This window comes from Dermacentor andersoni, chromosome 2, assembly GCF_023375885.2.
Source record: "Dermacentor andersoni chromosome 2, qqDerAnde1_hic_scaffold, whole genome shotgun sequence".
Classification (NCBI taxonomy): domain Eukaryota; kingdom Metazoa; phylum Arthropoda; class Arachnida; order Ixodida; family Ixodidae; genus Dermacentor; species Dermacentor andersoni.
This window is the reverse complement of record NC_092815.1, coordinates 141,152,779-141,174,089: the sequence shown is the minus strand read 5'-3', so window position 1 is coordinate 141,174,089 and position 21,311 is coordinate 141,152,779. Positions and strand designations below refer to the sequence as shown.

At 45.4% G+C, this 21,311-nt stretch overlaps 1 protein-coding gene across 1 annotated transcript in view; it reads right to left on the bottom strand.

The window, feature by feature from the left end:
* The window catches only part of LOC126540654 (uncharacterized), a 69,585-nt gene that overhangs the window by 9,582 nt on the left and 38,692 nt on the right, over nucleotides 1-21,311 (bottom strand). Inside the window, exons 10-15 of the mRNA XM_050187491.2 lie at nucleotides 19,060-19,139; nucleotides 15,375-15,426; nucleotides 14,602-14,806; nucleotides 10,837-11,074; nucleotides 7,343-7,506; nucleotides 5,398-5,524 (exon numbers count right to left, since the gene is read on the bottom strand). Coding sequence (XP_050043448.1) covers nucleotides 5,398-5,524; nucleotides 7,343-7,506; nucleotides 10,837-11,074; nucleotides 14,602-14,806; nucleotides 15,375-15,426; nucleotides 19,060-19,139 — 866 coding nt within the window. The remainder of the gene's footprint in view (nucleotides 1-5,397; nucleotides 5,525-7,342; nucleotides 7,507-10,836; nucleotides 11,075-14,601; nucleotides 14,807-15,374; nucleotides 15,427-19,059; nucleotides 19,140-21,311) is intronic.

Sequence of the window (21,311 nt, the reverse complement as noted above, 5' to 3'; positions counted from 1 at the left end):
CTGTGTGGGCCTCATCTTCAAAGCGATCTGCAATGTTTGGCGAGTGCACACAGTGTCGGTACCTTCGTACACGATGTGCTTTCTACGTTTCGTTCGCGCTGAAGCGAGAGCTGTACGAAGGTCAATTCGATCGCTGCTGCTGCCGCGATTCCTCACTCCAGTGTTTTTCAGCGAGTTTCCGCAATCATCGAGCGAGATGTGTTCATGCTTACCTGTTTGCGCGTGACACTCTACTTGTTAATTTAGTTCGTAAGTGAATGTTTACAAGCTTATACGGCTGGTAAAACTACTATCCTTACTTCGTATAGCTATCTACTAATTTGCTATTGCAATCGATGCTTTGCTTTCTGGGCGAAACTGCAACATTTTTTTTTGTTTCTGCGCGCCAGTCGGCGCGATGAATGCGCGGATGGAGCAAGATGCCATCTCGATGTTGGGCATGTCGGACCGCGTTGGCCGCATCCTGTTACGTTGGCTGCACCAGTGCTTTGAAGTATAGATGTTGTTCACGTCAACATGACGTAGCATGTGTGTGCGCGTGCTCACACCACTTCGGACTATATACGCACCTTAACCGAGCGATTTTTTTCTCTGACTTCCATTAGTTAGAATTTTGTATAATACGAATTTTCGTAGCGTCTCCGCTGAATTCGAATTAAGGAGCTTTTACTGTAGTACATTTCAAATCGTATCAAGAAGAAAAAAAAAAAGCCGTATATCGAATCGAATATCAAATACCAGAAAATTTAAGACAAGCTTTTATGCTTCAAAATTTTCATGACTCTGCGCTGCCCGTGCTTTCACGTTTCAGTAGTTTCGTCATCGTGTTGTGTTGTGCCGGTTTTGCTGGCTTGCAAAACACACGCAAACTACAAGCAGCAGAGAATGCCATGACCATGTGATGTTGCGGGATGGCCCACGTTGCTCGACTGAGAGCAGCTGCAGTGGCGAACTTAATGCTGCGTCCTGGCTTGGTCTGTCCGCAGCTGCGTCGTGTTAGTGTTTTGCACAAAAACCTGTAGCGCTGCCTGTAGAGCGCAGTTTAACTCCCCAAAGGGAGTAAAGAGCGGTGATGGCATGTGCAATGTCATCCATGACTGCTGCTTAGGGGCGGGCGATTTGAATGGCAGTGAAGGTACGCAGACGCTTCGTAAGTGATATTGTCTTACTAAGTTTTTTTCTTGGCACAATACAAGCGCTGCGAGCTATTTGGAATGGTATTTTAGCAGTCCACATTGGCTAAATATTTACCTCTTGTGCACCTTAAAAAGAATCTCTCTAGCTATCAGCAACTTGGGTACCCATGATCCGAAATGTATGCTCTACTCTTATTAAAGGGTACGCTAAGTTAGTCTGCCAGCACGGTTAACTCAGTTGTATACGAAGGCGTGGAAAATATTTTTTTGTCGATGTAATGTCTGTCAAAAAGAAACAATTGCTTTTTTCCCCCTGAAGCTGAAGTAAGGAAGTTGTCCTAAATACCAATGGGGTGTTCAGTTCAATAGTGGGCCATACTGTGCTTAAGGGCAATTTTCTATTGCTCAGAAAGTACTGCTTTCCAGTTTTCTTCCAGAAATCAGGACGGCTTTTCTATCTTCATGGCAGGTGGTTTCTGCGAGATATGGTCAGCTTGTTAAGGGTGCTCTGTGCGACAGACGAGAGAGGGAAATGCGTATCACGTCACTTGGCACTGCTCTGCACGGGTCGACCGCGGTCGACACCCAAGGCAAAGAGTTCTCAAATCAGGAGGCTCACGACAAGTTGGTGTGACGCCCCCTCTCCTTCCTTTCTTCCATGTCCATTTGCCGTCTGTGTAAAGGCATCTGCAGCCACGGATCAGTACACTGTCATATGATACTTTTGAACCCGGCATGTAAATTTAATGCTACAGTCGCCGACCGATTTTCCGGACTCCAAAAATTCGGACATGCCCGATTATTCGGTCAGCTTCGTGGCACCGCCATTCTCCCCATAGACCATAATGTATAACAACTGCCGAAAGTTCGGACACCTTGCAACCTCTCGTCTGATTTTTCGGACACTTTTTGAGCACCATGCACCGACTCTGACCGGTGCATGGTTCGACTTGCTGAACGCCATTTTTGTTTTGAACGGAGCTTTCTTGCTGCCCCACAAAGTGGCGCTACTGGAAATCTCCGCTCATCATCATCGTTTCTGCCTGGTTCGATAGAGTGGCTCTGCAGCAGTTCCGGTTTCAGCTTAGTAAGCCATGTCAAGACAATCCACCAGCTGATTTGTTTTTTAGCTCAAGACGCTGCGAGGGCCGCGTTTTTCGTTTGTGCGACTGGTGTCGGCACGGTGGTGTTTGCTTTGTGTGCTGTGTCAAGGTTTCGGTAATCCAACGCGGCATACGTAAACATCGCGTCAAGGGTCTAATGGCGCCGACAGTGCCCGCGCAGATTGCGCTGGGGAATGCCGGCAAGCGGGTGCCGGGAGGCCTAAGACTTGTCGCCTTCCGATGTGCTCCCGACTGACGCGGAAAATGTTCTGCCGAGACCTGCGCAGTGGTTGCATTGCGATTCCGGACACCGTCTCATTTGACAGTTTCATAGGTACTGACACTGCTGTATTGACATGCGCAGAACTCGACGACGGCAAGATCATTCGTCAGGTAGAGCTGCACCGCCGGACGATGACTCTGAGTCGGAAGATGACGCACCATGTGCTACGCTGCCGTCGCATGCGGAGCGTGTACAAGCAGTGACTGTGCTTTCAGCTAATAGTGACCGTACGACCCTCTCCGAGATTCAGGCTTATCTGATTGCGCGTAAACGGAACAGCGTGCAACGGCGCATTCACAATTTCTTCCAAGCCTACTGCCGAGCCCGAATAAGTGCGTGGAAATAAAGGATTTCATTTTTTTTTTCTTAATCTGCTTTTTCGGACACCTGTTTATTCGGACATTTTCGCAGTCCCCGTGAGGTCCGAATAAACGGTCGGCGGCTGTAGTTCTGCGATGGGTCGCTCAAAGCTACGAAAAGAGACCGTTGTGTGCGAGCCTACGAATGTTGTTCAGAACAAGGGGCCACCACGTGGTATTTTGCAATGATGGCGGCCATGAACAACAGTCATACCGTGCACCCACTTTTGTCGGCGAGGCGGTTTGCCGGCTTTCTGAGAGTCATGCGACCGCTGTGAATAGATCTGCTTTGATTCGGTATGAAACCGCAACTTCCGTTGCTGACACCTGACGATGCAGCTCTGATTAAGCCCAGCGGGTTAGACAGTGTGGCCAATGGTGCAACCTTGATGAAAATTCGCCACCGACAATGGGCCACAATGCGTCACAGAAAGCTTGCCACTAATGTGCTTCCATCAGTGGCTCTTCAGTGACTGGCCACAAAATTGTGCATACAGATTAGACTGTGCCAAGTCTAATCTACCAAGAATGTGCCAAGTTCATCTGTGTGCTCACATGAGGGTGCAAAGCTTCGAAGTGCACGAATCTGCATGTGTAAACACTGAACTTGCATATCCAATAGGATCAGTGTGCCTTTTGGTACCTAATTGGCCAGAACTTCACGAATGCTTCCATGCTTTCCACATGCACTGATTTTGTTGTTCCTTCTGCTTGTGTAGCATTAAGTCTTTTGATTGGCCCAGTTGACCTGGTCGAACTTTGTACCGATAGAGATTGTGCGCCGTGGAACACTGAATGCCAGCAGGCATCAACCATGGTCGGGTCATTCACCAACGGTGCCAAACATTAGAAAAATCTAGTACTAGATATTCGATTTGAAATCTAATATTCGAATATTTGCACACCCCTAATTTCAAGAATTTAGAGCACCATGATGCCGACATCTTGGAAACAAAACACTGCTTTAAACAAGAAGAACATCCTTTTTCACTGCACACAGAATGAAAAAAAAGAAAAAGAAGGGAGGTGCTTGCTAAGCCTTTTTTGCTAAACTTTCTCTACACTTTCATTATACCAGCCAACACAAACAAGATGGCTCCTTACTGCAGAGATGCTAATCTTATTAGATTGGCTTGACTCTTGGCTTGCATAAATGTTGCAGTCAAGACACTCAAATGAAGTCCACCAAGCTTAGCCGAAAGTACAATTCACGAATTTTTAAACACTCTGCAAAACTTAAAAGGTTTTCACGGCCTCCCCTAAAATTGAAATAATTATGAACTAAACTGAACAGAAAATGGCAGTTCCGCTTTCAAGGGTTTCCAAAAGTGTCTAGGACCACTACAATGACTGCACATTATTCTGTGTGTGGTGCATCCGGACAGTGACTGCTCTTCTTCTCGATCAACGGTTGTGCTTTTGGACCATGATTATTCTACCCCATTCCAAAACATGGCAGTCGAGCCACGTTATACGGACCATTCTGAAACTGGTTTTACCAAAAGTTTGAATTGACCAATGTGTTTGAGAATTACGAGCATCCTGTGAGACTTATTGATCACACTGAATGAACTGATGCTGACCTAACAGAGAACAGGTCTGTTGCATAGGTTGAGTGATAAAGTATCACTGAGCCTTAGAGAAATAAGACACTACCCACCATAGCAACATGAAGAACCACCACATAAATAAGCTCTTACTACTTTTACTTACGTGGGCCACTGCTCAACACCTGAAACACAACCGCAATGCATGAACACAGGGCCTCATCATTTCTGCTAAGGGGCAACGGTGAGAAAGTGTTCCATCTAGGGACATTCATAACAATGTCATACGGAAAAGCTTATCGTCATTTTACAAGTATGCGTTTAATCCAAATGCTAGCTAGCTGTTACATGACAATGTTTTGTGCCAGTAGCATACAATGACAACAATTATGGTCACAATTTTAGTATTCATAAATCTAAATCCAAACCTGCATACTTTAAGATATCCTTGTGATAGGGCCATACACTTTTTTTCATTAACTTAGGTTTGAATTTCTAAGGTGAAGCCTACGTGTGAGCTAAAGGTAACTAAATGTATATGTGCTTCGAAATGCAGATGTGCTTGCTGCCATATGCGATGATCTTGCGAAGCCTTTATTTTAATCTTGTAAAGTCCAAACACGCTTTGGGTATTAGAAACACAAGGAAAATTATAACTTGTTGACTTTTGTTTCTGGTCATAAGGAGTACATTTGTACAACAAGAATAAAATGCTATTTGAGCAATAACTTATTTAACACAGTAATTAATTAATTAGCAGTTGTTTTTCTTATACTATCCACAACCAGAAACCCGCTCCAGCGTATCAAAAACACCGCTACAGGCTATGCATTAGGATTCCTGTGCTTGAAACAGAATTTTGAGGGAGGCATCAAAGTGGTGCAGCACAGTGTGACAAGTGGGGCACGGCAGGGTTAACAGGAGACGAATGCACTGACAAGCAGTTATCCGACAGTAGTACCCACTCACCTGCTCTTCTTTATGGGGGGAGCCTCTTCGTCATCAGACGATAGCTCCCGGTAGTTGACTTGCTTGGTAGCTGCACGTCTGGCACCGTAGCCACCATCACTGTCCGACTCGTAGTCGTCGTCCATTACTGAAAACGGGAAAAAGAAGAAAAATATTTAGCAGAAACCATCGATGATCCCTGTCAATGTAGGCAAATAGCCAAGTGCTTTTACAAAGCTACTGGCTTTATTAAAATAATAATGGATTGGTAGGCGTATATTCGTTGCAGTGAGGACATTTATGTAGTGTTCCTTGTTTCATTCCGTAATTCCGCCGAGAACAGAGCCGTCAACGAGTACATTTGTAGCAGTAGTAGAGGTGGCTATACGTTAAACCAATTCCTCGTACGAGCATTGCCCCCAGCGGTGGAAGCACTGCCATAGAAGGCGACTGCCATCCTCCTTTCCCAAAGCCGCCACAGGGGGAGAGGGCACCGGGAGAGGAGGAAGGCCGTCCTGCCCTCTCCCCCTGAGCACTTTCCCACAGCATCATAAACATCCAGACGCCCCAAAGCCATCGCACGACAGCACACAGGTCTTGCAGAGCTATAATAGTTGGTGGTCGGCGACTAATGCGTCCTCCAACTCAGTTGTGTGGGGGTACGCGCCCCTCGCATCAGCGCCTTTGTATCGGCGGTGAAAGGCCAACTGCTGACCGCTGACCACGAAAACAGGCGAAGGAGTCAAAGAAAGCTCCTATTTGCATTACAAGTGCAGCTAGGTAGTGCTAGACATCTGCAATTTCTGGTGCTATCATGTGAATATGGTAATTAATAAGTGCTTTATGGCACATGCTGCAATTTACAAATTGTAACCGGTGAATTCACAAGGTGCATCCACTCAGAATGAATTTTCAGGATGGCACAAGTTTTGAGACGGCATTCATTCCATAAGTGTGTCATGAAATACGTTGGCGTTCCAGTTATTTTTGTGCTTTAATGCATGAAACAGCACTTTTCTAAAGAGTGCATTTTCACCGTGAGGTTGAGGGCGCACATCTCGAAACCAGTGCCGTCTTCAGAACTTGTTCAGAGTGAATACCCCTTGCAAGCTCACCAGCTACCATTCGTAAATGTGCCATAAAGTGATTAGTTAAAAAGTTAATCAGTGAAATTTTGTTATTGGTCATTACAGATTTTGATTTCTTGTGCAAGTAAAATGCTTGCATCTTCGAGAAACCCAGCTCAAGGATTTAGAATTGTGCGGTCGGCCCCAGGCAATTAAAAAAATTCTGCAGGGTCTAAAAAAGAGAAGCAACACCTGGTACCGGAGGGTCAATGAAAACCAAGCTTATTTGGCTTGCAGTGAAGAGCTGTGCAGTGGATGAACCTTCACTGCTCACTTATCACAGGCCTACAATTGAGACATGCAGCTTAGACGCTCGTGAAGGGCTGTCTCACGCCTATTTTGAGCAATGACAGTGAGTCCAAGGAAAGTGAGAAAATGCACGTGTTCGTGGCAAAGAGAAAACTGCGTCCATTTCTAAAGTGGACCTGGACAGCAATGCACATTACATTATGTGTCAATGTAGCTTTATTGATGTTCGCGTGGCTGCCAACTTTTGCTGTTGAGAGTACCACATTCAGGTCACATCTCACACAACTGACATTCATTTTGCAAGCAATGCATAATGCCCAGGACTGCTTAGCAAAGTGCTACCCCACACGTTTCCCACTGATCGGTAAGACTTGACACAAAAAGTTTGACTTGTGTGCGACATCATTCAAGCAAATAATGAAGGCCCTACCAGGTTAGTTATCCTGTTCACTGAAAATTCTCAGCAAGAATCACGTTTTTCTTGTTGCGCAGCTTGAATTTCATGCGCTCCCTCCTAAACCCCCCCGTGCAAAATACAGGTCAAACACCGCAAGGTCCATGCAATCGGATGCCAAAGCACAGGGGCTCACCGAAGTCGTCTCGGCGGTAGCCAGAGCGGGTAGTCTTGCCCTTCTTGCGAGCAGGTGCGCCCCCTCCACGACGTCGACGCCTTGAGCCGGCTTGCCAGTCTGAACCTGACGACGGAGGGCCGTCGCTCATCACAGTCGACGCACTCGCCTCCGACTGGCTTGCACTGAGCAAGCGAAAGATTAGCACAATGTTACCACTACCACCTATAAAGGGGCATTTGCAACTCCAGTGGCTCACGTTATTAGAAGTCTACACTTTATAAACGTAGTAAAGCTGATAGAAAATGTACGATACTTAGTGGAAATTGGCCTCTGCCATGACAAGACTCGCACATGGTTTCTTTTTATCTGCTGTCATTTTTTAGTGTGTGCAGTTTTCTCAATAAGGTTCCTTGTCTGTCTGTCTGTGCAGTTTTCTGCTGTTGCATCTAATGCTCTGCAAATGCATTACAATGAAATGCAGCAGGCTTTCATTAATGTAACTCTGCTTAATTATACTTTTCCATTGGTTTGGCTCTGATTGAAGGGCCCAGCTGGTGCCTGTACTTTTGCCAAGACTTTCGTTATTATAATTTTATTGGATTCGGGACCTCAGTTCCAGGTTGATGGGGTAGGAGGGCGAGACCTAAAGATTAGCCCTCGTCAGGTAATTTGAACTCGACTGGTTGGCATGTGTGCGTCCGACCCAAATGGTGACTCCAACGGCTGCGGCATCTGCCTTGGTGGTGCCAGGGGACAATGGATGTGCCAGAGACCCGCTTATCTCCTGCCAAAAAACCCAGATTCCAGGCCCGCCTTTGGCTGACAAGGGAGGCGCCTAACCGTAAATGACTACAATGATTACTTCATATCAGCACTTACCTTTAAAGGAAACAAAAAAATATTAAAGGATAAAAATTACTTGCCCATTACGATCAGGTACAAAACTGAAGCTGCGTTTGCAATGTTGGCAGCAGCCTTTCATCAGAGCCAGTGTCTTCTCTAAAGTTACCGCAAGGTGGTGACAGGACAAGTCTTCACATAGCATAGTGTGGCAATGATAACGCACCCCTTTCATTAGAAAAGCTCCTTCCTAAAAACAGGTATTTTGCATGTTAAGCTAACAACAGCAACACCGCATCATTTGTTTTTGAAGTGTTGGAGTCATGTGTAGCATGTCTACCATCCAAGTGGTTAGTTCACGCAATGGCTGCACACTCATTCAAGAAATGCGAAGTGTCACAGTATACTGCACAGAGGAAACACGTATTTGTGGCCCATGGTGATAAAGAGCTGCCTAAGAGAGACAATAATGGGCATTTACTGCAAATGAACTTTAATTTTGTGAGAGTAAACTCAGCAGATCTCTTAAATTTTGGATGGCCAGAATCGGAAGCATGTGCCATTTTTCCTGTTACAAAATCAGGTGCGCGACAGATGTGGGTGCAATTGTTTTGTACTTCAAAGCTATAAAGAAAGGGCATGTGTGTTTAAATCAAGTATACACTGCCAAATAAAGCAGTGGTGCGTTTTTACATTTTCCTGTGCCTTTTCTTTTAGTTCAACTCACTGGATAGTTCCATTGATTACGCCGGTCCTATGAAGGCTGAATTAGTGGAAGTTGACCGTAGTGCAAACTGGATACTAGTTACAACAACATGAGGTCCACAGACAATGAAGCCAAGGAAAGTGTAGGAGAAATTAACTATTCTTTTTAACTGAAAGGTAATAGTACTAAGGAAAAGGGAAATGATCACCTCGATGATAGCCAAACCCACATCTGCTTCCATGGCCAGTAGTGTCACTGGCTTACACTCCCAGGGACAGTCTTCCACTTATACATAAACAGCCAAGAAAGCGGACAGATGGATGGGGTAGAGCAACAAACACATAATATGGAAGATGCAAGTTTTCTCCCACCTGTGACAAGTTGCCCTTTTGTCTGCTTTCATTGCCCATATCCTTATTAATGCCACATTTCAACCAAATAGAACAGTTCACTTTTCCTTGATCATTCCTTTGCTTCATTGCCTGCTGACCGCACGTCATTTGAACTAGCAACAATCAAGCCTCACTCGTTCCCCTTAATTATTAAAGGGGTAGTGAACCTACGCTCAGGCTAGGTTAAAAATAAAAGATCAGTCAGCGGATAGCATTCGCTTCTGGAAACATCTCAACCAAATTTTGCAGTCTTGTGTGGCGCGTGGATCTCGCAAGTGGAACACCAAGTCACTTTTCTCTCAAATTCTCTTTTCTCAACAGAAGCCTGCTCCTCACTCTTTTCTGGACACTTTATTTCGTAATATAGCAGGTTCCCATACTCGGCTGCTATTGGTCAATAGCTGACAACGATCAACAAGGGCATTTGGATCAGTGCACTTCTTCTTACTGTGTATAACTTATTGACGAAGTTTAATAAACAGGCTGAAGTAAGCGAAAATCTGCTCTCGAATTTCGATAACAATTACGTACTTGCAGAGGAAGCTGACTATCATCTGCTCATGCTCGGCTGCGGCTGCTCACATAGGAATTAAACTTTGGACACCCTGGTCATCGGTGCTGTAGCAATTTTGACCAATTTTGAACACTCAGTCTCAAACCACATGAAACTTAAGGTCAAACCACACTCGTGCTTGCCAGCACACATTCACTCCTGGCCACTTCTGGCTAGACGTCTTGGCAGGCATTTCTTTGTTAATAGTGCTTGAAAATGCGGAGGTCGGATCTGGCTACTATCTGTCGGTCTAGCTGGTGAAGGAGAGAGCCAGTCCGCACCACGTAGCATGGTCAGACTGGAGCACATGAGCGCGAGCACGCACTTAAGCCCTGTCGTGCATAAAGCCAGCGCTGCGCACACGCACTGCAGTTGCACGTAGCTGAGCTCATCTATGTAGCGTAGATACTGCGGCCACTGCGGGATGCCGCGACGAGTCCGTTGGCTGAGCGCACTGCAGTTCGGTGAGGACAACTGTGTTTGGCTAACGTTTGGCACATCATAGGTGCCAAAATCAGAAGCGGTGGCATCTACGTGAACATCCAAAATCAAATTTGAACTGCGTGCTACGGTGACATTCAGTAGGCGGAGCGCTGTGGGCATGCTCCACTCAGCCGTAGCCTATGCAGTGCAAGACAATGAAGGAGCGAAAGCACCGCGAAGGGGTTCTTTGATTTCCAATGACTCTGCTTCTGTTGAATGCATTGAAGTACTTTTTGCAGCAAAGTATTTCTCAAATAGCCTATTTCAAGTTTAACTGCACTTCTCCACTTTAATAAAACGTGGTTTGGGGCCCTTTTGCAACTAAATATACACTAGGTATTTGTTTCGTGAATAAAATTGTTTGAACATTCCCTATTAGACTTGTACATTCCAGTATTTGCATGCACCGGCTAATTTACAACTCGAATCCATTCTCAATTTCCACTGCTCTCATCCGCTGAAAGAGGCACTTGTCTGCATGGCTGGTTACACTGCAGTGCACGCCCTCCTACACAAGAACCAGCCCACCGGCGCCCACCTGGAGCCCTGGTACTCGTCAGTTTCGTCGTCTCCCTCCTCTTCAGACGTGAAATCGAGGCTGGTGAGCTTGCGGCCTCGCTTCCGTTTCTTGCCTCCCGCGGCTGCATGCCGTTCCCCGTCCTCGTAGTCTTCGTCGTCTCCGTCCTCATCCTTGCCCTCTTCCTCTTCTTCCTCATCGTCCGGGCCCAGAAGGTTGGACATGTCCTTGCCCCGGCTCACCCCTGGAACCCGTGCCGCTGCGGGAACAGAAGCAAAAATGCTGCATCAGTAAAGGAGCTGTTGAGAACACTTACCGTAAAAACCGGAATATAGGTCGAACTTTTTTTCAGAAAACCATTGCGAAAAGTCGACCCTCGTCTTATATACCGCACATTGGCGGAAAAGCTACGGAAGTCTTGCAACTATGGGCGGATGAAGTAAATAGCTGCCATCGCCATTAGCAGCAGCGCGGCGTAGCGACATTGTGGCACCGGCATTTTGCGTTTCCATTGTCACAAAGTTATATTGGTTAAAGGCTGCATTTTCACATTTTGTTTCAAAATGAGCGGAAGTCGACGTCAATTCACCGTCGCCTTCAAGAAAAAGGCAATTGAGTACGCGGAAGCCCACGGAAACCTGGCGGCATAGCGCGAACTTGGAGTATCCGAAAAGAGCATTCGGTAGTGGCGGAGGCAAAAGCAATGTATTACAACTTGCAGCAACTAAAAGAAACGTCATTTCGTGGGCGGATCGCAGCGGACCGCAGAACTGGAAGGCAGGGTTGCGGAGTTCGTCCGGGAGCTGCGTGTAAGATCGCTGCGTGTGTCTGCCGAATGCATCCGTTTGAAAGCGGTAGAGATTGCGCGCACCTATGGACTGGGCAGCGAGAAGCACTCGTCATCCTGCTCTAGTTTGGACGACTCTGATCAAAGGCGTTGCTCTGATTTGGTGTAGCGCTTGCGCACTTTGTGCCCTTCTGTGTACTGCACAACCGGCCAATTTTTGACAGTATTGCGCGACCATCGACCCACGTGTTTGTTTGTCAGCACCTTATCATAACAGCACGGAGCGGCGAAATAGCGAAAGTGAATGTGTACACATGCGCATATCTCGTTTGTTTCACCGCTCAGCGCCGTTAATAAGGTGCTGACAAGTACGCGGGTCGATGGTCGCGCGATACTGTTAAAAAAACTTGGCCAGGTGCACATGCAAGCAGCGTTTAAATAAATACTGTCACCATTGTGCAACCAGCTGAGTCGCATTTGTTTGAAGGTAAGGGTGTCATGTCTTTCGGTACTTTTCCCATTGAAAAAGATTTTTTTCATTTTTAGAATTCGTTAGTTGGGGGATCAACCTATATTCCGGTCTGACCTATAGTCCGGTTTTTACGGTATATCACGATAGACACTTGTGACTGTGACCGCTGCACTCACGCACTTGAAATGGTAGTGCTACTGTGAATGGTCACTGTCGATGTGACTAACAGCTGGCCTGCCGAACTTTATTTCAATGAGTATTTTGCTGCTATAAGGAAACTGAAAATGTGTGTCAGCTATGCATTTAGATTTCAAATGCCACTTCAAAGCTGTCAGTCTAACCTGTACAGGCCTCTAGGCCCAATCGGTGACACTTCGTCGGGTGTCGGTGACTACAGTTACAATTTACTGCCGAATCGACATAGATCTATTCGCAGCAGCCGCACAATATCTGGAAAGCCAACAAACCGTCTTGCCAACGTGGGATGGCACCAACAGTGTTCACAGTCGCCATCTTTGCAACACACTGCATCATAGCCTCTCATTCCCGATGCTGTTCATAGACACACATTGGTAATCTTTTTGTAGCTTCGAGCAAGATGAACTTAAGATATACAAGTGGGCATGAAAGTGTCATGTGACTACTAGTGTGCTGACCGCATGGCTGCAGATGGACATGGAAGAGAAAGGGTTGTCTCCCTTTCCCGAAGCTGTTCGTAGACGCACATCGGTCTCTATTTGTAGCTCCGAGCAACCTGTCACAAGACTAGCTTTGCATTCAAAGCGCGAGCGCGGATGTGTCATGAGCTGGTTGCATGCATTTGCGCGGACGGCACATGAACAAGGGTGGGTAGGGGGAGGAGCGAGCGTTGTGCGAGTTTGCCTTGACCCTCTAAATTTCAGAATCTGTGACGGGTGGCAAATCACGGTGAACATGACAATGAAATGGTGCATACGGCACTTGCTCTTTACCGTCAACACTGGTCCCGTGATCAAGTCACGTGATGTGTGGTCCTTTTGTATGACGTGCATATTGGCTTTATAATAACCTACCTGCCACAAAGTTGGTATAGCCCTTGTAAATTTTTGGAGACAAACTGAAAGCAAAACATTTTCTATGCAATAAGAGATTGCTGCAAAACGCAGCTGCACTATTAAACTGAGAACCTCTAGTGTTCAGTATAGCAGAACATCACTAACGCATTAGTTTTAAGAGGAAAAAAAAAAGCACTTGATTCTATGCAACATATTTCATAGTGCTAAAATAAAATTTTGAAACTTTCATATCCCATAACTGAGCTGTAATCAGTGCAGGCATACTAATTTGGTATACTGGCATACTATTTGAATAACAAATCGAATAGTGTCATATTCGATTCGGTCGTCAAATTGAATAGTCACTATTCGTAAATGCAAATATGTTTCGAACACCTTTCAAATATTTCAAAACGTCAACTGCACCCAAATAAACATAATGTTGGAGCAATAATACGGTAAATCTTCACCAACATGGGTATAGTATAGACATAAGATGTGAGAACCTGCGTAGAGCAGGCTACGTCACTTAGGCAGCCATACTTTACAGGCTGTACAGTCATCATTTGCACTCTCTTAAAAGCCCTGTGCATGTGGAGAATCTACTTGTTTGCTCCTAATGCTCTATTTGTGCTTTCAAGAAACAAAGCTTCATAACATGCTGTGTAATGACAGCAACTTGCCAACTTAAGAATATTAGTATACGAATATCGTTTTATAATAATTATGATAACAGCTATTTCATTATTTGAAAACCATTTTAAAAATGTTCAATATTCGGTTTGATCTCAAAAATCACTATTTGCACGTCCCCATAATTTAGTGTTCCTTTTAATAATACTAGACCGTACTGTATATCTTCATTTATATGTACCTATGCTACTGACAGCTTGCTAAATTCTTGCTATGGAATGCTAGGAGGCTCCCGAGCATGTGAAGCGCCATATTTTTGTGCCCAATATTTTAAGCATTAAACTTTGTGAAAGCTTTCCCGATATTCGATTAGATATTTCACTTCTTTTTCTTCATTCGATTCAATATTCTATTCAAAATCTACTATTCAGTATTTGCACACTCCAACAAAATTTATAAGCATCAATCTTCGTAATGAATTTTCTGATGTTTGATACTCAATTTGATATTGCTCTTTTCTTTCTCGATTTGATTTGATATTCGATTTAAAATCTACTATTCAGTATTCATGCACCCTTACTTTCTTGCGATAGGCTGTACAAGCAAGGCACACACGATTAGACCAATTCTCAACAAGCACACTGCTTTTACCTAAAGGGGCTTATCAAAATGCGCAATGACTAGCTTTTAGGTGCACTCATGATAACAAATAGCACACTAATGAAATGATTTCTGTGGTGGTGGCCAGTAGATGACAGTTGCTACGCGAGAGATATTTTGCAAACGCAATTTTCTTTTTGGGAGGGAGGGGAGACAACTGTACAGTCAGTTTTGTCAACCTCACAACTAAGAAGACTTACGCTTGGCACACTCTTCCACGGCCACAAGGTCCGGCTGCACGGCCTGCAATATCATCTCGTCGTACTCCTTGAACTGATAGCTGATGGTCTTGCGCTTGCGTGATGACCGCTTGGTCAACAGCAGGTGCTTCCGGCTGTCTTCCTCCTCTTCTTCTTCCTCCTCCTCTTCCTCCTCAACTGCAGACTCCTCTTCCTCCTTCTTCTCCTGAAGAACATAAAACGATGCCCTCACTGATTTACAGCTGTTCCTGCACTCAACTGTCAATGCTTTGTGAGCAAAAGTGATGTGCTCCTTTATTACATTACCATAACGTTTCAAACTACTGAATGCCTTATCTCCATTACAATCATGTTCTTTTTATTGAAGTCTCCCAACAGTCCTTAACTTTGGGATTATTAACTATGAGCAGACTATTAACTATGAGCAGCATATGAGGGTTACACAACTGGCTCACCATGAACCCCATTTTCGATTTTATGTGGGTCAATGTCCTACACAACTTCCCACAGGAAGGCCGAAAAATGCCTCACTACACGTCCCACTTAGGCTTTCATTAGACAAATGCTCACTCGTGGCACATTTCTCAGTTTTCTCATACCACATAAACATTACACAATGAATAGCATGCACAAATTTGGTAGACTTCACAAGAGCTGCTGGAGATTTGCTGAGAACTCGCGAACCGCAGTACAAATAAGGATGACAACATGTGGCGGCATGCAAGTCGCACTGGAACCAAGTTTGGCCAGAAGTGTAATTGCCTTGCACTCACCGGTTTCAGCACGTTGTCCAAGCTGATCCCCACATAAGCCAGCCTCTGCTTTCTGCACGGAGAGAACAACAAGCCATTTGCTCCGTTGTCCATGGCAAGCATACGTAAACGATATGCAGTACGATTCTCAGAATTTCAAATTTCCAAAAAGCAACACGCTGTGCCTTCAATGACCTGGATGCACGTGCATCAAAGGTGACAGGGTAACTCTCAAACAAGTGGTATGCACTGGTGTAGGGCAGTGCATGCCACTTGTTTCAGTAATCACAATTTCTTTTCAATAAAAATACAGTCAAACCCGGCTATATCGAACTCGCAAAAAAACGCCTATCAGTTCGATATAGAGCATAATTCGATATAAGCCTGCTAAATAATTGGATGTCACAAAAGCACATCCCATTTATAAAATCTCTTTATTGACGAAACTAGCTTAGTTTCGCATAAATTAGTCCTGCATTTTCTTCTGCTTGGGCAATTTCGCTGCCTGCGACGCACGCACTTCCCCACGTTGTCTAGGAGTCCGAGCAGCTGAGGCCGCAACCTTCCGCATTCGCGCAGAAGCACCGGACTAATGCGAGTGCACCAATCACTTCGGAGGATGTGGGCAAAGGACCGTAGTTGCTTTCCTCAACGTGCCTACTTTCATTTGTGCTCGGTACGATGTCGACGATGTAGCCTTCGTTTCGGGATCTACCGTCGTCGCGACACCATCATCTGCACTCACAAACTCGTCCACCTTTGATTCGAATGTCCCGGAAATTTTGACAGCTCGCTCCAAACTTCGGCAACACCGGCAACGGCTTCGTCGCATTCATCAGAATTTACAGTCATCACCGAGCACGCGGAAACCGGCACGTATGAAGAACGCCTCGTACACGGCCGTGCGTACGCGTCGGGCGCCATGGGCACCGGGTTGCGAGTCTGGCCACTTTAACCCCAATCGTGCTGAGAGTGCTCCTCAGAATCTTGCACGCTGCGGGGATATCCAACTTCTCATCGCGTTCGACGCGATTTATGATTTCGAGCTTCACGACGAAAGGCGAATTCTGCCGCTTCATCACGGCAACACTGCGGGAGAAGGCCCACAAGGCGCAAACACGATAAACCAGAGAAGCAGCCAGACAACTCGCACTTTCGCCATCTTGCACGAAGAGCGCACAAGAGCCTCTGATTGGCTGTCTGAGCAAGCGCTGTAGGCGGGCCAGGATCATTTTTTGGGGAGTGTCGATAGATATTGATCTAAAGAAAGGAAGGACGCTTGATTCTGCAAGCCGTGAGGGAGCACGGCGAAGCGTCGTCAGGGGAGAGGGAGCGGGAAGTGAAAGATGATAGAGAAAGAGGGAGGATAATAGACTTCACTATGCGCGACAGGGGGAGTGTCGACGGCTCGCCCGAACAGCCCGAGGCAGCGCGGTCACGGTAGGGAGAGCGGTTGGATGGAGCCGCGCCGCCGGGTTTCCCCGCTACCGCCAGGGAAAGCCAACTTCTGGGGGCACTTTTCCGCCGTTTGACGTTCGATATATCGGGAGTCACTGCAATATTTGTTCGATGTAAGCGTAATTTTTGCTATATATACTCATTGTAACTATACCGTGACCAGAAATTGTTCGATATATAGAATAATTCGATGTAAACGGGTTCGATATAGTCGGGTTCGACTGTAGTGGACTAAGGACAAGACGATCATTTTTACAGACCAAGTTTTGTAGCAGTGGCAGATGCCGTGTGATAAGCAGCAACCTGACTAATGATTACAAAAATTTTAACCTTTTAATTATTGACCTCAGGGAGCACATTGTTGCTGCAGAATTGAAGTCGTCCAGCACTCAAAGCACAGCCTTTAGCTAGAAACTATAGCCGACCCCCGTTAATTCGACCTCAATCAATTAAACTTTTCACTCAATTCGAATGCCCTGGTGAAAAAGCATATGCTGCTATGAAAGGAAGTCTCATTTAGTTCAAACTCAAGAGCATGCCGCTTCGGTTAAATTGACCCGCACAGGGGCACCTTCATGCCTGCAGCAGTTACTAAAAGCTTGAAAACAAAAGAAATTCAGCAGACTGTGCTACTGGTTCACTAGGCATGGAGCTTTCTCAGAGTAAAACCTCGTTATCCATAATTACTTTGTCTAGCGCAAAACAACGAACACAAGAAAGAGGACAGGACAAGGCGGACAAAGTAATTATGGATTTGCACCAACTAGCCCGCCAACGCATTGTGCTGAAAACATTGTTAATTTGACCCTTCTTAACTCAGAAAATCAGACAATTCAGACTCGTACTTTTTGGTCACGCAACGTGTATGCATTATTTAATGCAATGCTTGTTAATTCAGACGTATGTGGCCGCATATCGGTTAATTGGGACAACTCTCGGAGCTTGGTGAGTGCCACAAACGTGCAACAAAGAATAGCAAGAATGGCGTTAGGGTCCACCGAAACGAAGCGGCGGAGTCCGCATTGCTAGTCATGAGTGGAAATCGTACGCAAATGACAGCAACACCAGAATGCACCAGGATGAAGATGCGCGCCGCGGCTGTGCAGAGAAGGAAGTCACGAGGCCTTCGCCACTGAGAGCGCTAATCAGCCACGACACGACGGGAATCGCAGCTTTCGCACTGCTTTTGTGCAAATTAAAAACGGGATGTTCATTCAGTACATAAAAGTGTGTTGACATAGTAAGCTGTTTATTGTTTTCTTGATGCCCTTGATAATTCGTCAATTTTTTTCCGGTCCCATGAAAACCGAATTAACAAGGCTTTAGTGTATTCAAATAAAATGTTTACTGTATTTAAATTTATTTAATCTTTTGGTGGTCAATGCTCCTTTGGCCGTGAAGCCACTCATTGCCACTTGTTTCATGTATCACACTGAAGCAGCTTTCAAATATGTTGGTGCCCTCCGCCTCGTGCTGATGGAGACGTCCTTCAGGAGCAAGAAACAAAAAGACGCTACAGACTATATTTCAAGCAATCAAGAAGATTTGAATTCATTTTTTTTCTGCTGCTTGTTAATTCGACGCTTCGGATAACTGAACCAAGTCATGCAGTCCTGCAAAGGTTGAATTAACGAGAGTTTACTGCACTTCATTTGCCCCAGTTTTGAGAAAGAAGCACCTAGTTAAGTTATGAAGCAAAATGCATTACTGTTCCTGTTAATATTACCCCCGTGCATTCCGAAGTGGTTACTGGCGATTGCACACATTCGAGAATCTACAACACTGCTCGTGTCATGGATGAAATTTGATTAGACAAGTCTCCGTCAGTAAAAGATTGGCAACAGCATCTAACAATTTTTGGAAACAGTAGGTGCATCTTAAGCTAAGCGCTAAGTTGATAACAATGATATTCCAGTGAAAAACGGTGACCGGAAAAAAGCAAAACAATGCACGCATGGCCATATGTTTCCATACTGTGGAAAAATGCAGTCCAGATAACTGTGAACTGAGTCAGCAATCCAGCACGTTTTGAGCCCGTTTTTTCCAAACTAGCGCTAGACACAAAGTAAGCTTTTTTTGGGAAAGGTCATGGGGTTTTGGGTAGTGGCTGACTTCGATTCACGAGTTGCAATATGCCCCCTAGAGTCAACAATTAAAAGATTGCTTGTCAATGTAGACAACTGTCATTGCAGAAACACAGGATTTTAAGATAAATTGAAAGCAGGGGCTGCGAACAGGAGCTACTCACCTCAGCTCTTCTCGGTCCCTCTTCTTGGAGAGTTGGTCATACAGTTTGAGCTCCTCCATCAGCTTCTCGCACAGCTTCTTCTGCAGTTACAAGGAGGGCATGATAAGACAACACTGGTAAGGCAACACGGGGGTTAGCAGGAGCGACTGGAAATTTGCTAAATCTGCACAGAAAGCAGGCACACTGTTAAGGTAGTTGTTGTAAGGAGTTTGATGGAATACTATGAGGTCAGGTAAAATCAGTGTGAACAAAGGTCTGCATAGATCTTGATACCTTGTTTTCTTTAGATTACATTCTGTGACCAGCTTCATTCCCAACGCCGATAAGGCTGTTACAGGCACGTACGAGCAGAAAGAGGCAAGGTGAAGCCTTTAAAGGTTGGGCCCTATTACACTTGTCTGGCCGCCGATGTACAGCCAAGGTCCAGGCCCAAAATAATTCACAAACGTGAAACATCCGTAGACCAGTTGTGCCATCAACTCACAAGTAGGTAAACTAAAATTTTATGGTAGTTCTTTTTTTATGGCAAGTGGCGCGACAAAAATTTTTAGCTGTAGCTGTTTCATCCGTCTTTTGTTTTCCTGACATGCCAGACCAGTGCAAAAAGCCAGGAATTCAAGAACTTTGAACGATGGAGAAATTGAACTTCTTATGAACTCCAATTAAGAGGTCTTTGTCGTTGATTAGAAGGTGTCCTAAAGGGACAATGACAGCAATGAAAAGGCCATGTTCCCCAAGCATAAATCCTAATTATCTGCATTTTCAGTTTAGGAATGTGTCTGCTACGTAGTGCCACTAAATAGCATTTGGATTTAAAGCCTGATAATGTATTACATAGAGAGAAATTGGATATGTTGCACATTGGAGCATTGGAGCAATCAAGGGGTAAATAGTAATTGCGTTGACACACAATAGCAATGTGGGCAAGGAAGATGTCAACAAAGACAAAAAAAAAAGCAATTTATAACTAAAATTTATAACTTTTCCTGTTAATATTATCACCTTACATTCTGAAGTGATTACTGGTGATTGTGTACAGTTGAAACGCGTGATAACGAAATCACGAAATAACGAAATTCTTGCGACAACGAAACGTTTTCGTATCCTCGGCGAACGCCCATAGGATTCAATGCATTTCGTACCTCTCGGCAACAAAATGCCACTGTACTGCAATCCCGCATCAACGAAATTTGCTGGAACGTAACTACGCATATTAACTACTCGCGTAAGGCTAGCAGGCTCCAAAATGTGCTAAAATGCGATTGTTTTGCACTGTAATTGTGTAAAATACCACCCCACTACACTTGTGTAGGCGCCGCCATTTTCGTTCACAAAACCAAGCAAATGCCGGAAGCGATCAGTGTGCTGGAAACACGTCATGGCCGCCATATTGCTTGTTAAGCACCCGTTTGAAGCGGCACGCATGCTGCTACCGACATGTGACGACCGTCCATGCACGCCTACTAGGTGAGATCGTAGATCGTTGTTAGAAATGCGCATTCAGTTTGCGTTCCCTGCGACTGACGACTCGGCGAGGCCTATGGCAATTGTGTGAGGCGAAACTAATGCAATCTGAATGCGCGATTCAAACAACAATCGCCGATCGCGGCAGAGCACTGCGTAGAGTGCGCCTGGGTGAGAAAAATGCAGCAAAAACAAGGAAATCCATGTCCCACCGACATGGAATTGTTTATGGCACTTGAGATGCCGGTCGCAGCATATGGAGTGTCATTGGAGTGCGATAGCTAGCTGGGCGAGTCGGTACATCTGCGTAATTATTGCACACAGGGCGCACTAAAAAATAAAAAGCCCGGACGAAGAATAGAGATGACGTACGAGCGCTGACTCACGACTTTTATTCGTGAGTCAGCGCTCGTGTTTCGTCTCTATTCTTCTATCGTGTTTTTTAGTGTGCGCTGTGTGTAATAATTATGGAGTGTCACGCATCGGGCCATGATTGAGCGATCACCCGGGAATATGCATCCATTGCTTCAAGAACACTGGTTTTGGTGTCACCCGACAGGCATCACTTGCGGATTCGATGCCGGACATAGATTTGCGCAAAATGGTCGTTATCTCGATTGTTTGCCTTCGGGTACAGGAGATACGATCTCTTTTGCGCTCGGCGCTTACGGGCAACAGCGTGCGCCAGAGAAATGCTGCTGCATGCGTTGTTGCTCTGCGTCCGGTGCCGAGTTACGCAAAATCTTGCAAAAGTGATCGCATCTCCTACAGCAATTTACCGAGAATGC